The sequence below is a fragment of the Atractosteus spatula genome, chromosome 9 (genome assembly GCF_055471065.1).
Source record: "Atractosteus spatula isolate fAtrSpa1 chromosome 9, fAtrSpa1.hap1, whole genome shotgun sequence".
NCBI classification, from domain to species: Eukaryota; Metazoa; Chordata; class Actinopteri; order Semionotiformes; family Lepisosteidae; genus Atractosteus; species Atractosteus spatula.
In genome coordinates, this window is record NC_142714.1 from 51,523,905 (window position 1) to 51,540,823 (window position 16,919).

Below are 16,919 nucleotides of genomic sequence, written 5' to 3' on the forward strand. Positions count from 1 at the left end.
GAATATTTTCTACTAAATGTCATTTTCACTGTTCAGCCCCCACACTAATGATAAACCTGTTTTATTAACAGTATAAGGCATGGCTTTCTCTATCAACACCGTTGTAGAACAGACACGCATTTTACAAAATTTTTACCTTTAAGATTAACAGATGTTTTCGAGGTGGTGAGAATAGCCCAAACACCTTGAAATTGAATAGCTATTAGGATTTACACCAATGTTTTAAAGCACTCTTTTCTGATATTTAAAGTATTCTTATATATTTAACATATTCAAACACATCTTGTTTTAACATGGAAACTTAAAACTATGGTGGTGCCTACAACTATTCTGGAAAATCCCAAAGCTGATAGACCCCAGGGTGATGGAACAACAGGAGAGCAGCTGAACAGCAGATCCACCCGCCTGAAGGACGCATTGACCACCATCACTGGCGACACATTTTTCTGTGATTGAAATGCTTTCTCATTCATCATTAATAACATTTCTCTTCGCTCTATCCAGCCTGTCCAGCACTTCTGCATAAAGACCCGACATCTAGGGAAACAAAATCCAATCAAAGAATTGCCCATTTATCATCACTCCATCCAGTGGAAACAAAAATGTGAAAGTGGCTGCCTTACTTTAAGTACTCCGCTTTATACACGGGGTCCTGTGTTATTATGATATTCATATATGATCTATATGTGAAAAAAACGTTTTTCAGGGCCTATCTGCTCATGACATCTTCAACTTTAGTTATTCACAGTAAGCACAGAAGCAGGAAGCCATGTATTATACTGTAACATATTACTACTCTGCTGGTGTATAGTCACAGAAAACATGGCTGTGTTGGGTTATGTTTTAAAAAGAACATTTTTAAAACCTGAAAAATATGTGGAACACAAAATCATTTAAGCACATAGCAGGTACAGTGCTGCGAGTTAGATGATAGTGCTGTCAAGGACAGGACACACAAGTCACTGACCTAACTGATAGAGGACACATGCTGTGCTTTAAGACTCTCACCTGTGTCTGGTAGCTTTCCTGCAGGGAGCCCAAGTGTCGAAGGAAGCTCATGCCCAGGCCACACCACTTCTCTGCCTCTGGGAACTGGCCTAGACTGTACAGCAGAATCCCCGTGTTCCAGGCTCTGGTCAAAAGCCACAAGATCTCCACTTCAGGAAATTCCCCCAGCTGCCAACAGCAATGTGTTTAGTCAGGCTTTTGATTAGACAGTAGTTGATGGTGCTGATTTGGGAAGACATGACTGAGGGAATGTTGCTTATGCTTGAAGATTTACATTCATCCCGAATAATGTATCTAAAATCAACTGGGAATCATTTTCATGGAAGGTAAGCTACCTTCCTTTATAGGACCCTATTGAATCTTCTAAGCAAATATGCTTTAATGCGCCATACCTATAAAATACTCAGTTTTTAGACTAGATACGTTGTCCTCTGAAGGAAATTCCTAAGGACTAAACCACAAAACCTGGGTTTTTGTGTCCCAAAAGACTTGCTGCCTGGCAGGGAGGCCACTAATGGGCTCTCAGAGCTTTATTATTTTTCCTTGCCTAATATACCAGTCCATTGAAAGCTTTAAAGGGTAAGTGGTAAATTGCTGCAAACAAATAAAAGACTGACAGAGAAGTATGCAAGATAATGTGCTGCTCTCCAAATTGACATGCTTATAAAGTCCATTGATAAAACAAGCCCATCGGTGGTGGGTGTTGGAGTGGTCTTGGATCTGCCCGACTGGTGGCAGGGAGAGGGTTGCTGTGCAGCGCGGTACCCTTCGTTGGCTCATCAATCAGTGCGGGCTGTAATCAGCAACTGTTTGGCTGACTTACAGCAACGCCAATGATGAAGAGAGCCTCCTCGTAGTACCCCCACACCTCCTCCAGCAGCCGCGGTTCCACTTCCAGCAGCCCGGTAGGAAGGGACAGCTGGATGAGGCTGTGGAGACACTGGCTGAAAGACAGACCAGGCCGCCAGTTATTTCACATCCCCCCCTCTCAGGCTGCATGCGTGGGCTTTTCACAACACAGTCAACCCTTTGTTTAATTGACTAATAGTGGGGAAGGGGTGTCCGTAATCGCCAAATGTTCATTAAATCACAAATGACGTTTTTTTTTAGCTCAAAAACACTATTCTATGAGAAAGAAATATATATTGTGTGTAGTTCAGGTGGGTGGCTGCGTCAGCATGCGTAGGCTGCAAAGGAACAAGTAACAGGTTTATTCCATGCCGAAAAGAGAAGAGAGAAAACACAACGTTTCGGCCGTGGAGCCTTCTTCGGATGTGACACCTGATAGCTTTGAAGAAGACACCTGAAGAAGGCTCCACGGACGAAACCCGTTTCCTTTCTTCTCTTTTCAGCAGGGAATAAACCTATCACTTGTTATATTGTGTGCATGCTTCCTGGATCTTCTGACTTATTTTTTTTAACAATTGCAATCAGCATAGTCAATGAAACGTGTTCACATTCCCTTTTTAATCATAAATATACAATCTCTATATTTCATGTGTCAGAAATATAGCAAATATCCCTTTAGCACATTTTCTGACTGTTAAATCCGAAGTAAATTAAAGCAAGGGTTTCCTGTATACGATTACACTGGATGGAATCCACAACAGATTACACATGAATTAGCAGCTTGCTTTGTGTCCTTTCTCCTTTGTGACAGCAGAAAGGAATAATTAAATCAAAACTAAAACGTTGATCGAAATATTGAAATGTGTAATCTTTAATTTTCAGCCCTCTCTCCTCTCCACTCCATCAAGTGAACAAAAAATGGTGCATAATGTGTTCTGAACTTCACTGCCCTCATCTCGGAAATAGGGTTAGGCATGTCATTTACCTGCAGCGTGACACATCCAAGCTGGGGCTCTTCTTGTGCAGAGACAGAGCAATCCTCAAGGCCTTTTTACACAGGGAGGGAAAGTGAGCAGGAGGCTCCATTGCTAAGGCTGGACAAACAGCAGGCAATACGTCAGTGTTAGTTCTTCAAACAGGTTAAACTGCACACATATAAATAGTACCTATAGAGTCTGCTTCTCTCTGAAATGTTTCTCATCTAGGAAATGTTTTTAAAAGCAACCTCGGTTACCCTGACAGTCCTGGGTCATACAGTTCCTTTTTTCTCTGTTTAACCCAGGAATACTTTGATTTGTGCGTGTTTTTTAGAAGCTATGACTGGATATTGATAATAACAATAAACACAAGTTTTTGATCTCTGGGTTGACCTTCCTTGTTTTACGGTCTGCTAATTCAATACAGATTACACAAGGCTGTTCAGTAGAAATGACAAAATAATCCACAACAAGGCATAAGTATATAAAATAACATTCAAATGTTGTTTCAACTGCAAATGACAGTTGTTGTTTACTTTTGCCAGCACTAGATTAATATAAAAATGGTCTGATACCCCTGCTCACTCGACTATATTTGACTATACTGTATTTTCAATGAAATAGTCAGACAGTCTTCCCACTTAAAATTCCTTACATGCAATGATTTCTAGTGTTTTCGCTTCAATCTGAGGCAGCTGCAGCACAGACTCCAACACTGTCTCCACATTGGGGTCACTGAGTTTGGCTCGAGCTTCAAATTCATACAGGAGCAGCAGGGTGTCAGTGGGATCCTTGGAGAAGTCCCCTGTGAATGTGTTAAAATCCTTTTACTACCTTTACTGTTTCCAAATGTATTCCAAGTCCATTAATTAAACTACTGCATGGTCAAAATAATAATGAAAAACAATATAAGCAAGTTTACCTTTTATAGTTGGAAAATTACTTTCTGCTTTTAGGAAAAAGTATTTGTAACTGACAAGCTTCACTTCAATTAATTAGCAGGAGGTTTATTGGATTAATCTGGAGATGACCCCTAACCCAAAATCAAACACACAGTCATGTCCTACAAAAAAATAAATGTAGGTGCAACTACATTTGCTTGCCGTTTTGACTGAGTCATCTTTGAAAATTAAGCCTACCTGAAGCTTTCAGTGTTTTCCAGACCTCCCAGCAGATGTCTATGTGCTCAAGTGCCTGGGTTAGCTTCTCTGCCTGCACAGGAAATATTTTAAGTCTTGGCATGCCTCTACTGCCTTTAATCAGTGCTAAATGCTTAGAAGCTACTGTATATGATCTAACAGATTCCTACATGATCCAACAGAATGAAGTATCTTATGGAGGGAAACACAATCAGTAAGATTTCAATATCATGATCTACCTGGTCTGAGGACTCCGGTGTTCTTCCTAGTTCTAAGCAAGCTGCAGCTGCCATGAGGAGGCAGGTCTTCTGTCCGATGAGAATAGCTTTATCTGGAGGGCAGAACTGGGAAAGCTGCAAAAGCAAGTCTTCTTAGAAAGCTGTCTAGTCTGCAACTCCTTCAAGTATAGAATAATGTCTGTCTAAGGCTCAACTATTATTTTGTTTGACTCATTAAATGGTTTGTGGTTCCATAACTAGACCCTGTTGCAGGTAAAGAGGCACCCGAACAAGTCTGCTATAGAGTAAGGGAGGAACATAAAGTGGTTCTTATTTAAGATAAGAAAAAATAATAAAAGAAAACAAAAACAGATGTTACTGAGACCGAGCATTATTCTATTATCCTTTGAAACATCCATTATGGCAATTAAATAGAAAAAATAACTTAAAACTTGCCCGATATGAAAGCACAAAGAAATCTCTCATCCTGTCTGGATAGTTTTCACACTGCAATGCTGCGTTCCAAGCTAGGAAAACAAAACAGTGAAAAAAAGGAGGAAAGGGCAGAAAATGAATAACTGGTATTTTTAATATCCACAAAATCCACAAAACTGGAGACTATCACACAAGAGCTTCCTAAATCAACATCCCTCATAATATTTTCACTGAATTTCAGATACATTCAATGTTCTTAACCACTTTATTTTGATACAGTCACAACTAAAGACTTATAGACCATTTATCTTTTCAGTATTGAAAAACACCTGGTCAAGCATGGGCTTCAGTAGTAGGAAATACATCTTTCCGTACTGCTACAAAATCTTTAGCAAACATACACACACAACCTAATGTTTTGACTTTTCTATCTTTTATAATATGAAAAAAATAGTCTGTTTATGGTTTGTTTTCAATAACCAACCTACCTATTTTTCTGAACCAGTTTGCTGCTTCACTTGTTTTCTCTGAGCTCAGATTTGAACCAGGGTTGGCCTGAGACACTTTCTGCAGCGCTGTGGTTCCAAGACAATGTTGAGAAAGAGATTCATACTGTGTTTCCAAAACCTATTGGTTTTTTTTAAAATATCTACTGGAATTTTAACTACTTGTAAATTAAAAGTCACTGATTTAAAATCCTGGAAACACACTTAGCACTGAAGAAACAGTACAAGAATTCAGTTAAAGCTTCTTAATCGTAATACCAACGATAAAGCACATGTAAGTAAAGATGATAAATTGATTTAATTTGAAATATATTGTATTTCTTTACAAACCCATCTTCAGATAAGACTGCAATCTATCCAAATTAGTATCCCTGTTAATGAGAAGAGGAGTAAATCAATACTAAAACCACTGTGAAAACCAGAATAATTAAAAATAACAAGTAAATACTCAAAATATTAAAATACGTGATAATAATACTGAAAATATTATGGCCAATGTGTTTATAAACGAAAAGTATACAAAGGAAAAATGGAAGGTTGATTCCACACTGAAAAGTGGAAAGAAGAAGCAACTTTTGACTTTTGAGCCTTCTTCAGGTTTGAGAGGTGAAGAGGGTAAAGAAGGTATTTGCACCTGAACGCAACAAACTCAACATCACGAGTGCTGTACTTCTTCTTTTTGCTTTTCAGTAAGGAACTGACCTTTACCGGCTCCTTTCCAGCAATCTGGGCTGATGCAGCTCCCTGCTCAAATGTCTTCAAAATGTTTACATGACAAATAGGCTTATTGAATAATCTCTCAGTTGGTGCCCCTTTTGAGCAGAAACTGGGATTGCATTTCCATCAGTTACACCAGCATTATATACCTTTTCCCCTCACTTGTTGTTCCCATTTTAGAAAGCACCAGACGAACTAAACACCTGAAAAAAATAAAAAATAACTCAATTACATTAATTGTGTCTCTGTAAAAAAATAAGACTACACACTGTGATTTGCCTTACCCTTTTACTACCTTTATTGTCCATTAATTAAGCTACTGCATGGTCAGAATAATAATAAAAAACAATAGAAAAACGTTTAGCTTTGGCAGTTGGAAAATGGGTTATTGCCTGACTTCATTTACTTTCTGCTTTTAGGGAAAAATATTTGCAACTGACAAGCTTCACTTCAACCTTTCTGCTTTTAGGAAAGAGTATTTGCCCTGTTAAAGTGCCCTTTGAGTGCATGTCTTGTTTCAGTGGGTATACCATGGCCCAGGAAATTTCAGTGCTATATTATTTCCTCAGTCAGCTAATGCTCTTATCCAGGGCAGTTTAGGTAAACAATAATGGGTACATTCATGTGTTTCGCACTTCCTTCACTTACACAAGCACAGAATGTTCTCAAACTGTCTGATGAATTATCCATCTGCTCAAGCTACCAAAGCACATCCAAATCATTTTAGAGCAAGGGCCTTTTATTTTCCTGTCCGAACTGACTGACCGTCTCTTTACCTGAGAGCCGTGAAGTTCTGTCCACTGTCTCGTGGGTGCTCACACAGGCATTCAAGGGCTTTCATAGCTACATCTTGTTGTTCCTTCTGAAAAAAATACCAGAGACACCTTGCATAAAGCACACGCATTTAGAATTGTGCAGGTTTCAGTAAAAGCACCTAACCATAACCGGAATAAAAACTCACCTCAAGAGCCATCTGTGCTGCCAGGCAAAGCAGGTTGGAAGCAGCATTCTCAGCTACCAGAAGTCTGTCTTCATTCCGAACCGGATTTTCAGCCTGTTTCCCCATTGCTTTAACAGCTTCTATTGCTAGACACAGGTAGACAACAAACCTAATTAAGCCATTAACTCTGAATTTAATAAAATAAGAGTTTATTCAGCTTCCAGTAGGTGGTGAGTATTATGGTGAGTGAATATCATGCTACAAAATAACATGATTTGCATGTATAAGGAAAGACAATGAACAGATGAATAATAATAAACAAATATGTCATGTTCTGAATAATATATTAATATTATATTAATATAATATTTAATATCACTACCTTTGTCTGCATTGCTCTCTAAAACGGCAATCTTGTACACACTGAACTGTGTGAAAATACTGTCTGGTTCACACCTCTCTGCTTCCTTTAGTGCTTCCTTAGCCTTATAAAAGGAAAGAAGTTATCCTCTTTTTTAACAATGATATGGGCAATGAGTGGGAAAGATGAGATCATACACAGAGTAAAAAAAACATATTGAAAACAGAAAACTGTTGTTATACTTTCACATTTATGAAGAAACTTTATGGGACATTAATGGCAGCATATATACCTTTATATATATTTGTAAGAATCTAAATACACATATAACGTCATTATTTAATTTTTATTTTTCAATAGCCATAAAGAATTCAGATGTTTTTGGACGAGAGTGGACAGCATGGATTTTTAGAAACAAGCTATGAAAACAAGGTAAAGGTTTTGCAGTTCCTGTACCACAACCCAGAGAAGCCCGTCAGCACCTTGTCCAGCTGCTGGAGGTGCAGAAAGCAGGAGGCCCGGTTCCTCTGCAGTTTGGCCAGGTTTGAATCCATTTGACCCGCAGAGTAGAAACTCAGTGAGTAGTTATACCACTGCAAAGCCTCAGAATAGTTCCTTGACTGACGATCATTAAAAGACCATTGATATACACGAAATTTAAAACGTATATTTAGCATAAGATATTAAACATCTTCAAACACTTGCACTTAATTATTAATAATATACTACCTAAGAACAACATTTGGTAGCTGGGTAAATATACGAATCATAAAATTAGTTCAGACAGAGTTACCTGGCAAGGAAGCCAGTTCCAGACACCCACAACTGTTAAAAAAGTTTTTTTTCTTTTTCTATCACGATCAAATTTCATTTTCAAGTATCAGTTGTGACCCTCTATCCTTATCTATATTCCAGATAAGTATATTCCACTAGTGTGTTGTAAAGCTTGGACATAACTTCCCCCAATTTAAAATCCATACGTTTTACTCCACCGTTGTAGAGCACTATATTTGTTTTTATTGCTTCCTCACATTGTCTAATAGCTTAACTTTCCATGTTTCCATTTAAAACTAGATTGTACCTCAAAGTTTTTGGACGCCCTGTCCCATAGCAGGAGCTGGAAATGATCAAGTGTTGGGGGGGACAGCTGTCTTCCAGTGTAATGGCCTGAGATGAGCACACAGAAATACACAGGGTATTTAACTTATTGATAATCACTGATGTTTCACTGCATGTTGAGAATCTAATTTCCTTTACTGAAATAATTCATTACGCCAGGAGCGTCATGCATCATTCTCTGTTACAATACACTGGAAACACTCCTTCCTGCTTTCTGGGTTGGGATATTCTAATTTTCCAGTGTATATACACAGATGTGTTTTGGACGTTCACGTTTACAACTGGTTATTTTTTGTGCAATATATGCTAGGGACATATTTTTATATTTATAACGTGTAATACAACTTTTTGTGTACTGTTCTGTTTTTTGTATATTCTGTACTGTGAGCAACTTTTTTTTTTAGTGCACTTCTCACTGACTGTACTGACGGTATTGTATGTATTGTATTGTTGTATTATTTCGTTACACTGTGCTGTGTTGACTGAGCTAAGCAGCTTCTGCACTGTAATTTCCCTCACGGGATCAATAAAGTATCTCTCTATCAAGCCTTCCCAGCTGCCCTCCCACCTAGGAACCATCAATGAAACGATACCTGTGATCACATCCTCTATCTTCTGCTTCCCCAGTAGCTCCTTCCCTCGCTGCAGCAAGAGCTCAATGTGCAAAACCAGGGCACTGCCCACCTTAGGAGAAGCCTCATGGTGCTTGCATACCCTCTTCAGGAAATCAAAGCCCAGTGCCTCTCTATGAGCAGGAGGAAGTACACAAATAATGGATAATGGCATAATGAAGTGAGTACACACATGAAAAACAATTCAGATATATGTCAATAATGCTATGTGTAAATTCAGCTATACGTGTTTGAAAATTCACCTTATATGTGCAGATAGATGAAAGTGCATTGTAAGTTTTTGGTTTGACATTTCCTACTAAAAAAAAAAGTCAAAGAGTTGTACCTGTCTTCAGCCATTAACAGTTTTACTGTGTTCAGACACACCTCAAGAGGAACATCAGCATCAATCAGCTCTGTCACTGCTGATCACAGAAGGAAGAATAAGACAAAAATCTGTGAACGAATTGACATTTTACTGCAAATGCTATCGAACTGCTATCAAAAGACTGTAAGTCAAATTTACAGTTACTCATTCAAGTTTAATTAACAATAAATGTAAAAATCTGTAAAAAACAAAAACATATGAAGCACGGGCATTCCCGTTCAGTTCACAGAGATACACAAAGCAGCTTAAGCAGAAAAAACTTTCACCAGCCTCATAAAAAAATATGTATTCTTTTTAAAAACTGATTAATAATTATTAATCATTCCTTACACTTATATAGCGCTTTTCTGGACACTCCACTCAAAGGCTTCACAGGTAAGCTCCACCTTTCTTGATGTTTTCTTTAGCATGTCATCAAATCACTACCCAGCAGAAGTGAAGTCTCCTAGCCTGGGAATAAGTCTGGGCCTTAGGCTGGGCCCTGCACGCCGGTGCTTTCGATGTGGATCTGTGTAAGACTCACCCGCTTTCAAGTGTTCATCAGGGGCACCACTCTTCAGTAAAATCCGGACTTGCAGATAAAGGCCAGCAGGATGCACATGCTCCTATAGAGGCAAAACAGGCACTTTACTGCCGATTTAAAATCCCATGTTGAAAAATAGAAGGTTAACAAAACTGAGTGTGGATTACAACAAAATCGCAGACCATATTCATTTAAAAATATCACACGTTGCATTGTATTGCTCACTGTTAATGATTGGTGCTTTCCATCCAATGTAATCCCCAAGTACTTTACACTCACTTCAACCACCACTGGAGTGCAGCCCCTGCACTTGAGAAACTGCTTCACCTGGTGAGTTGAGAGTGAACCTAAGGCAGTGCAAATTGTGAAAACCTAGAGTAGAAATGAGTCCAGACTCCAAGATCTACACCTGTACCTTCTTGGCAGTAATCACTCAGATCTGTGCCATATTTTTATTTGATGTTTTTAGGATTAGGCACTAAATACTTTGCACAAGTTAAAATCCCTCTAATTATTTTAATAAATAGGTGACAAGAATGATTTATCTACCTTGTTTGCTAATGTCACTGCATTGAGAGCTTTGTCTTGGTACTGCTGACAATCCCATTCGAAGTAAACAGTAGCCAGGAGCCTCAGAACTTTGGCCTAAGGAGAAAAAAAAACCCTGGTAGTAAACAGGAAGAAATTTTAATCATTAAAACTACTGAGAAACAACAGCCTAGTATGAATTATGTCTAGCAACTAAAATATATCTAGCAAAGTACTCTTTATTGAATCATATGCCCTGCTGAAATTTCATTATCTGTTAAAAGTGGCTTTGAAGTACACCAGCCCATCACTGCACTCCCTTACCTGGACTGCAGGCCCTGGGGAATATTTTCTATCCATTTTTCCTATGTCGTAACTCTGGCTGAAAAAGTTCAACAGTCCACCAAAATCCTGAGTCATTGCAACATTGTAATTACACGAGCAATACAGTGCATTTACTATAGCTTTCTATTTAGTGTGTGTTAATAGTTTCCGCTATAACACACTGAAAAGCTCTACTGTGATGGCTATGCTTTACACCTACTTCACTAACTCAGCATTAGACATCACTTTGGTTTACCACTGTTCGGTATATTTAGCACTGAGACTTTACTGGTGTGAAACAGAAAGTGAAGGAGTTCAAATAGGCAGCTGCATCAGCATGCATCACAGGCTGCAAAGAGAAGCAGGTTCTCAATAGCACTTTACAGTAAAGTAGAGCTTACCTGAGCCAAAAAGAACTTTCTTCAAACTTTTTTAGCTTGTAGGTGTCTACACCAAAATTATAGCACATTAGGGAGAGATAACCACTCTATAACAGGTAAAAAAAATATATATTTAGTTTTGTAATATTAAGGTGATTAACGATCACAGTTGTTATGGATAAGACCAAATCATGCTGTTATTATTCACTACAGTACAAGAAAATTACAGAGAGTTTTAAGAGCTAAAATATTTAATGTTTAATAATACAAAAAATCTAAAATACATTAGGTTTAGGAGGGAGATATAAACATCAGAATTTTATTAAGACTATTATATATAATTTATATATACTGTATATAATGAAATATCAGGAACTTCACAAAGAAAAGAACCATTCATGATGAACACCATACCTCCTTTGGTAGTCTGTGCAGCATGTCCCTGCAACGCTGCATACAGGAGACTGCCTCCTGGTTGCTGCCCTGTGCAACAGCCTGTTAAGGTAAGCCACTATTACAGGATGATTATGCTTTAGATATGCTGGTAAGTATAAAAGGGAAGAATATGAAAGTCAGCAGTGCTAGGGGCCTACCACTAGGTTTCAGTGCTGCACTTTCCTTTACTGCAATAGTAGTGGTTAGTCATGCTTGACAGTCAAGGCAGACAGATTAGTCATGAAAGCATAAATCGGTGTCATGCAGTTACTAATAACTGATAGTAGCCAAGTGGTTTTCTTGCTATACGAAGGTCTTTCTCGGCGTGCTAAGAGAAACACACAGAAGTTAAATCTTTAATGACATTAAATTTTACCTCATCAGTAGTAAAGATTATTGATCAATGTTCTCTTACGTCTCTTGCGGTTATGGGGATTTTAAATGAGGATGAATTAATTTAATCTGTATACTAAAAAGAAAGTTTACATTCAATAGTTAAGCTCTGAAAACACAGTGCCTACTGGAAACTCAAATACACACAGATTCAGCTTGATAGGAGAGCACCCGGAAAAGGTCCTTCTCCACATCTGTTTTAGGAATGTTTAGATCAGACTTTCCATCACCCCGGGCTGTCAGCCTGCTGTATAGCACCTCCAGGCTCTAAAACACAAGCAAAACCATAAGGATGGAAAACATTTTAAGATATCATTGCTCAGAAAAGACACAATCACTGTAAAACCTATAAGCCACATTTTACTGTTACAACAAGTGAAATGCTGAAGATATTGCAGATCAATTATTAGCTTAATTATTTCATGGGTGCCCTGGGTTAAAAACTGCCCACTCTGTGCCTTGTTGAAAATTCCTCGTATAAACAAATGCTTGAAACTCTGCAGATTGTCGCACTGAGAAAATATTGAGCACAATTACTAACTAATATTACAGCACCCTTCCTCCTCTGTTAATATACACAATAGCTACTACATTTCTGCACAATTATTATTTATTGTTTTATTATTATATTTATTATTATTATTATTATTATTATTATTATTTAGTATTTTTTATTTCCACATACAGCAATGGAAATGAACACCAGACTTACTTTGACAGCCAGACTGAAGAATTTGTCAGCAAGGGTGGGCTTTCTGCTGTCCAGCCATGTTCTACCAGTTTTAATGGCCATCTGCAGTAGAGAATAAACTACAGTATATACTCACTAAAAAATGTTTTGAATTGTTCTTTTCTTATTTTTAATAGTCTAGAGAATAACAGTAATCCTTACATTTACATAGCACTTCTCTGGACACTCCACTCAAAGCAGTCTATTGGTAATGGGGATCCCCTCCACCACCACCAGTGTGCAGCCCCACCTGGATGATGTGACAGGAGCCAGAGTGTGCCAGTACTCTCCCCACACACCAGCTCTCAGTGGGGAGGAGAGCAGAGTGATGAAGCCAGTTCAGAGATGGGGATTATTAGGAGGCCATGGTTGGTTGGTTAAAGGCCGTGATAAAGGCCAGGGGGAAATTTGGCCAGGAAACGGGGTCTTTTCTAAGTGTACCCTCGGATTTTTACTGACCACAGAGAGCCAGGTCTTTGGTTTTACATCTCATCCGAAGGACAGTCCCGTTTTACAGTATAGTGTCCTCATTACTATACGAGGGCATCAGGACCCAAACAGATTGCAGGATGAGTGCCCCCTACTGTTTCTGCTTACACCTCTTCCAGCAGCAACCTTAGCTCCTCCCAGGAGGAATAGTATGTTCTAGCAATGCTAATACATACTAGACAGACCAGCAAGGTCTGGCATGCGACTGGTCTGCAGGTAAGAGGAAGGACTCACCAGGATTTGTCTGCGAATCGCTCCCTCTGACAAGTCTTTAGTTTCACACGCGTAGGCCAGTCTGCAAGCCACATGACGTACTGCAGCATATAATGTACAAAGAGCAGTACCCAGATCCAAAGACAGCAGTGAATGAAAAACAGTAATGTGTCTAAAAACATGATACCCTGAATATTACTTTAAAGAAAAGAATAAGCTTTAAATTAATCTAAACAGAAAAGGACCACATGTGCAACGTTAAAGCATTAAACAGATTAAGAGAGTAAATTACACTGGAGCCTAGAACGAATGCATCAACAGTACATTACTGAGACAGCAATGCTGGCTATTCAGCTGTGAAAAAGATTGGCAAATTCAGCTAATTTGTGGTCTCAATAAAACATTGAAACACAAATCTGAGTAAATTGTTACTTTTTTATAACGCTGATTTAAAATCTCATCTGGAGAGAATGAGTTTGTTACCTTTTGCTCTTTGCTCCTCAGTGATTGCAGAGCCCACATGTTTTGTAACAGCCCAGTTCCACAGCTTAATGGCATTTTCTTCAGCCTGGGAAATTAAAATACTGTACACACTGTGTGCCTGCATCCTGGTTTCTGAGCACATTGTTTTGAATACCTTTAAAACACTTCCCTTTTCTTTAACAGGCAGTATTAGAAGTTAATACTTTAAAAAGCTGTTACTCTGAGTGTTTTTTGTTTATTATAAATAAGACTGATGGAGAGTAAAGAGGTTTCTAAGATGTACAACTGATGTAATTTACTGTATTGTTCCTATCAGATACATTGCACAAAAAAACAATGGCGCTACCATTCCAGCCCCACACCCCCGTCTCTCCCACTAGAGGGCGCTACCATTCCAGCGCCACACTCCCGTCTCTCCCACTAGAGGGCGCTACCATTCCAGCACCACACCTTCATCTCTCCCACTAGAGGGCGCTACCATTCCAGCCCCACACCCCCGTCTCTCCCACTAGAGGGCGCTACCATCCCAGCGCCACACCGTCTCTCCCACTAGAGGGTGCTACCATTCCAGCACCACGCCCGTCTCTCCACTAGAGGGCGCTACCATCCCAGCGCCACACCGTCTCTCCACTAGAGGGCGCTACCATCCCAGCCCCACACCCCCGTCTCTCCCACTAGAGGGCGCTACCATCCCAGCGCCACCCCGTCTCTCCACTAGAGGGCGCTACCATTCCAGCCCCACACCCCCGTCTCTCCCACTAGAGGGCGCTACCATTCCGGCACCACACTGTCTCTCCACTAGAGGGCGCTACCATTCCAGCACCACACTGTCTCTCCACTAGAGGGCGCTACTATTCCAGCCCCACACCCCCGTCTCTCCCACTAGAGGGCGCTACCATTCCAGCCCCACACCCCCGTCTCTCCCACTAGAGGGCGCTACCATTCCAGCACCACACCTTCATCTCTCCCACTAGAGGGCGCTACCATTCCAGCACCACACCTTCATCTCTCCCACTAGAGGGCGCTACCATTCCGGCACCACGCCCGTCTCTCCACTAGAGGGCGCTACCATCCCAGCGCCACACCCCCGTCTCTCCACTAGAGGGCGCTACCATTCCAGCCCCACACCCCCGTCTCTCCCACTAGAGGGCGCTACCATTCCAGCACCACACCTTCATCTCTCCCACTAGAGGGCGCTACCATTCCAGCACCACGCCCGTCTCTCCACTAGAGGGCGCTACCATTCCAGCCCCACACCCCCGTCTCTCCCACTAGAGGGCGCTACCATTCCAGCCCCACACCCCCGTCTCTCCACTAGAGGGCGCTATAAGGCCTTCAGCCTCACCTGCGGCTGGGGCGCCTCCCCCGCCAGCTGGCCGTCCAGACGAGCCGCCTCGCCGAACAGCTCGTCAATGAGCTGCTCCGCGCTGCCAGGCGTCTGCTTCTGCACCAGCGCCTCGGTGAGGTCTACGCGTGAATTAATTCACAAACATTAATAGTACGGAACCTGGTGGTACCCTTTTTTATAATATTCGGTCATTTAAAAAGTTCGGTTTCATACAAGACCCACCACGAGTTTTTGGAGTCAGTTTTTCTTCTCTTATCTTCTTCATGGCGACACAGAAACCATGGCGACCATAAAATAAAACATTTCCTGTACTATTGATGTTTTGTTTTACGGAACAAATGGAGTACAAGTTAAAATTGAACTCCCACATTTTAGAAAAAAAAAAGATGTCATTAAGCCCATTTGGAACACAATCACAAACAAATCACATCGCGTCCTCGTCAGTGAAACGCGATGTCGTCCCCGTACACGTTTTCCACACATTTTGACTATAAATGTAGTCATATTTTTTTCCCCTCATGAGTTTAAATTAAATTCAGACCGAAAACATTCCTTACCTTTAACCTTCGAGATGAACTCGTCCATGTCGGTGACAGCGAAAGAAATATGAGGAGTTTATAAGAAAAGGCGCAGCTGTAAAGCTTTTTAAAAGGTTTGCTTGGCTGAAATGTACTAAATAAGACGCGCAGTTTTAATGTGTTGATATTTTCGGCGTCTCGACCGCGGCCGGGAGCTCGCGAGCTGGGCCTCGAGCCGGGCCTCGAGCCTGTCGGCGCGCGCGCCTGGAGCTCCGTTCCCTCGGGGCTCTTAAAGCGCTTAATCGTCGCCTTCCAGTGTCAAAATAAACTGTCTATTTCACTTTAAAGTTTAAATGCTAAAAATGGGCTTCCATAAATATTGGTCCGAAATTCCACTGATTAGGAAAAGCTTATATCTTAATTATAATTTTAAAATTATATGTTAGAAATTATCTAAGGTTATACACGTATTATTATTATTATTATTATTTCAGGTAGGGAGCTGCGTCAGCATGCGTAGGCTGCAAAGGAACAAGTAACAGGTTTATTCACACCTGAAGAAGGCTCCACGGCCGAAAAGGTGTGTTTTCTTTCTTCTTGTTTCACCGTGGAATAAACCTATTACTTGTATTATTATTATTATTGCTGTTGCCAGTATATTATCCCGTAGATACCGTCTGTATGCAAGTCGCCGCTAGGGGGAGCTCGATCCCGTGTTATCTGTTCTGGCTAAATCCCAGAGTTTGACAAACTCCCCAAGATCCCACATCAAAGTCTTTTCGGTCCAATCCGTGTTTCGAGTCGCGTGAATTAGATCGATAAAAGCGCCGTTGAAAATATGACTATAATTGTCACTGGCTTGTATAAAGCATCTGTCACTGGAGGAGCTACAGGTCTGTTGTTCACAAGGCATTGCTGAGGAAATAGGCTTTGACCTACTGCCCATCAGTGGATCAGATCACTTTATTGTCCATATACAGCTTAGGAATTTGTCTTTTTCACAGACCCCAACCTGGTCTCCATGAGACACACAGACAGGGAGAGAAGACCCCAACCTGCTCTCCATGAGACACACAGAGAGGGAGAGAAGACCCCAGCTTGCTCTCCATGAGACACACAGAGAGGGAGAGAAGACCCCAGCTTGCTCTCCATGAGACACACAGAGAGGGAGAGAAGACCCCAGCTTGCTCTCCATGAGACTCACAGAGAGGGAGAGAAGCTTGGGGTCAGAGCACAGGGTCAGCCATTTATACAGCACCCCTGGAGCAGCTGGGGTTAAGGGCCTTG

At 40.6% G+C, this 16,919-nt stretch overlaps 1 protein-coding gene across 1 annotated transcript; it reads right to left on the bottom strand.

Annotated features, from left to right (window-relative positions):
- Positions 1–465: 465 nt before the first annotated feature.
- Positions 466–15,699, bottom strand: tex11 (testis expressed 11). The gene is made up of 29 exons (XM_088924556.1): positions 15,672–15,699; positions 15,112–15,233; positions 13,767–13,851; positions 13,305–13,384; positions 12,564–12,644; positions 11,999–12,118; positions 11,438–11,518; positions 11,045–11,130; positions 10,644–10,701; positions 10,341–10,436; positions 9,792–9,873; positions 9,227–9,305; positions 8,863–9,014; positions 8,232–8,317; positions 7,633–7,770; positions 7,172–7,274; positions 6,811–6,935; positions 6,626–6,711; positions 5,999–6,052; positions 5,463–5,503; positions 5,115–5,201; positions 4,648–4,718; positions 4,213–4,326; positions 3,974–4,046; positions 3,490–3,639; positions 2,843–2,951; positions 1,832–1,952; positions 1,009–1,176; positions 466–537 (listed from the first exon to the last, which is right to left on the bottom strand). Exons 1-29 carry the CDS (start codon positions 15,697–15,699, stop codon positions 466–468), a joined length of 2,748 nt encoding a protein of 915 aa, XP_088780682.1.
- Between the last annotated feature and the right edge of the window lie 1,220 nt (positions 15,700–16,919).